Source organism: Aptenodytes forsteri, unplaced genomic scaffold (genome assembly GCF_000699145.1).
Source record: "Aptenodytes forsteri isolate BGI_AS27 unplaced genomic scaffold, ASM69914v1 Scaffold443, whole genome shotgun sequence".
Taxonomy (NCBI): domain Eukaryota; kingdom Metazoa; phylum Chordata; class Aves; order Sphenisciformes; family Spheniscidae; genus Aptenodytes; species Aptenodytes forsteri.
The window spans coordinates 199601-201739 of record NW_008794170.1 but is presented as its reverse complement, the minus strand read 5'-3'; the positions used below and the strand labels follow the sequence as shown (position 1 = coordinate 201739).

The 2139-nt window shown below is 42.2% G+C and overlaps 1 protein-coding gene across 1 annotated transcript in view; it reads right to left on the bottom strand.

The window, feature by feature from the left end:
- Window positions 1-2139, bottom strand: part of TRAF3IP1 (TRAF3 interacting protein 1) — a 58440-nt gene that overhangs the window by 48488 nt on the left and 7813 nt on the right. The window contains exon 2 of the mRNA XM_019472713.1: window positions 1439-1507. Coding sequence (XP_019328258.1) covers window positions 1439-1507 — 69 coding nt within the window. The remainder of the gene's footprint in view (window positions 1-1438; window positions 1508-2139) is intronic.

Genomic DNA, 2139 nt, shown 5'->3' with positions numbered 1-2139 from the left:
CATGGTCGCTAAGCCCAAGACGGCCTCCGACCACCACATCTCCCACCAGTCCTTCTCTGTTTGTAAACAGCAGGTCGAGCGAGGCACCTCCCCTGGTAGGCTCACTTACCAGCTGTGTCAGGAAGTTGTCTTCCACACACTCCAGGAACCTCCTAGACTGTTTCCTCTCTGCCGTGTTGTATTTCCATCAGATGTCCGGGAAGTTGAAGTCCCCCACGAGAACAAGGGCTAGCGACTGTGAGACTTCTGCCAGCCGCTTGTAGAATGCTTCATCCGCCTCTTCATCCTGGCTGGGTGGTCTCTAACAGACTCCCAGCAGGATATCTGCCTCGTTGGCCTTCCCCCTCATCCTTACCCATAAACACTCGACCGTATCATCATCACAATCGTTGAGCTCTAGACAATCGAAACACTCCCCAACATACAGAGCCACCCCGCTGCCTCTCCTCACCAGGGACAGTACCAACAAAACCAACAATCCTAATTTAGATTTTAGTTATCCCAACAACAATAAGAACAGTCACAGAAATAAACGTACGTATCAGATCAATAATTAGCTGCAAGAAGTGCACAAAACATCCATGCAACTGGCTGTATTATAATACTTTCAGGTGCTATGTTAAACAATCACCAACAGATGCAGCTGTCTAACTAGCAACATACAAACACTGCGTTATTTGCCATGAATAAGCGACCAAAGGTTCTAATCAAGTTGGTAGTTGAAGTCAGCATCAGCTCAGCAAAGAGGCAGACAACAGAAGAGCAGCAAACAGAGACTAAAGTCACCCTTGTACTTAAGAAAACCATTTTTCAGTAATAACATTAACCTCCTCTTTCAGTAATTAGCCATTTGTATACTGTAATAAACCTATTGTGGAATGCATATACTAGACAAATGCCTCAGCAAGTCCTGGGATATTAAGCAAAAATATTTACTGTATATCTGTATACAGTATATATATGTGTGTGTGTGTGTGTATACACACACATCTATAAAGCAATAAATATAAAATCATACATTCCATTGAGAGACCACAAGACTCCTTAAAAAGCTGTGTGTGGATTTCTAGTATTTGTGATTTATTACCAATGCCTAACTACTTTAAGGCAATCTTTCTACATACTGATTCTTTTCATCAGTAACACAACAGTATTTTGGAAACCCAGACCTGGTCGTAGATTAACCCTCACTGTTTTGAGATCTTTACAGAAACAGTTCTTTACACACAACAGCTTGTTTGTGTCACATCCACAAATGCAATCTATCGGTGTTCACCCCATGCATAATATAACCAACAGGCAATAGCTTTTACAGTTTCTTCATAAAACTAAAGACAGCTCCTTGATGTTGAATGCAGAAAAGACCAAAAGTACCTTGTGGCAAGTTTCAAAGAATACGAATATTACAGCTAAATAAATAAGGAAGTTTCATACCCACCTTAACGTTATCTGATTTCAATTCAAAATCTGTGTAAAGTCCTTTCATAAAACCCGTCACTCTAATTACCTTCAAAACAGAAGAAAAGGAGTAAGTTAAGAACACTTGAAGGCCTCTGTTCAATATAGCTTTTGTGACAATAGGAAATACAATGGCCTTATTCGCTTTCAGAGATGATACCTCATTTAGAACTATTTCTAGAGCAGGTTCAGAGGCCTGCTGTGCCTCTGAACATGGTCTGAAACAACGAGACGTAATCCTTGCTTACGGCTCAGGCCTCCCTTCCTATTTAATTCCATCTTTAACCTTGATGGTTGGTGAATCTGGGAGATTCACAACATAAACACCAGCATATGCATTTTAAACGCAGCTCTGCATTATTCCCTTATTGACTTCTTTACATGTGACTATATATAAAAGCAGCAGCTCGGTGAATATAAAAATTAAGACTTTTTTTTTTTTTTAAATGGGAGGTGGAAAAACAACCTACTAGCAGGTTTCACGAAAGCCCGAGGGAAGAAGTCAGACCCCTCGTCTGGTCTTAACCACCACCAGCCACCCTAAAACCCCTGAGATTTACTTACTACCCTAAAACCCCTTAGATTCACTTGCTACTCTGAGCATACCCCCTGCAGCAGTGACCTGCCTGCGCCACCCAGCCCTGCGCAGGCCCCGGCGACCAGGAAAGGTGACGGGGTCCC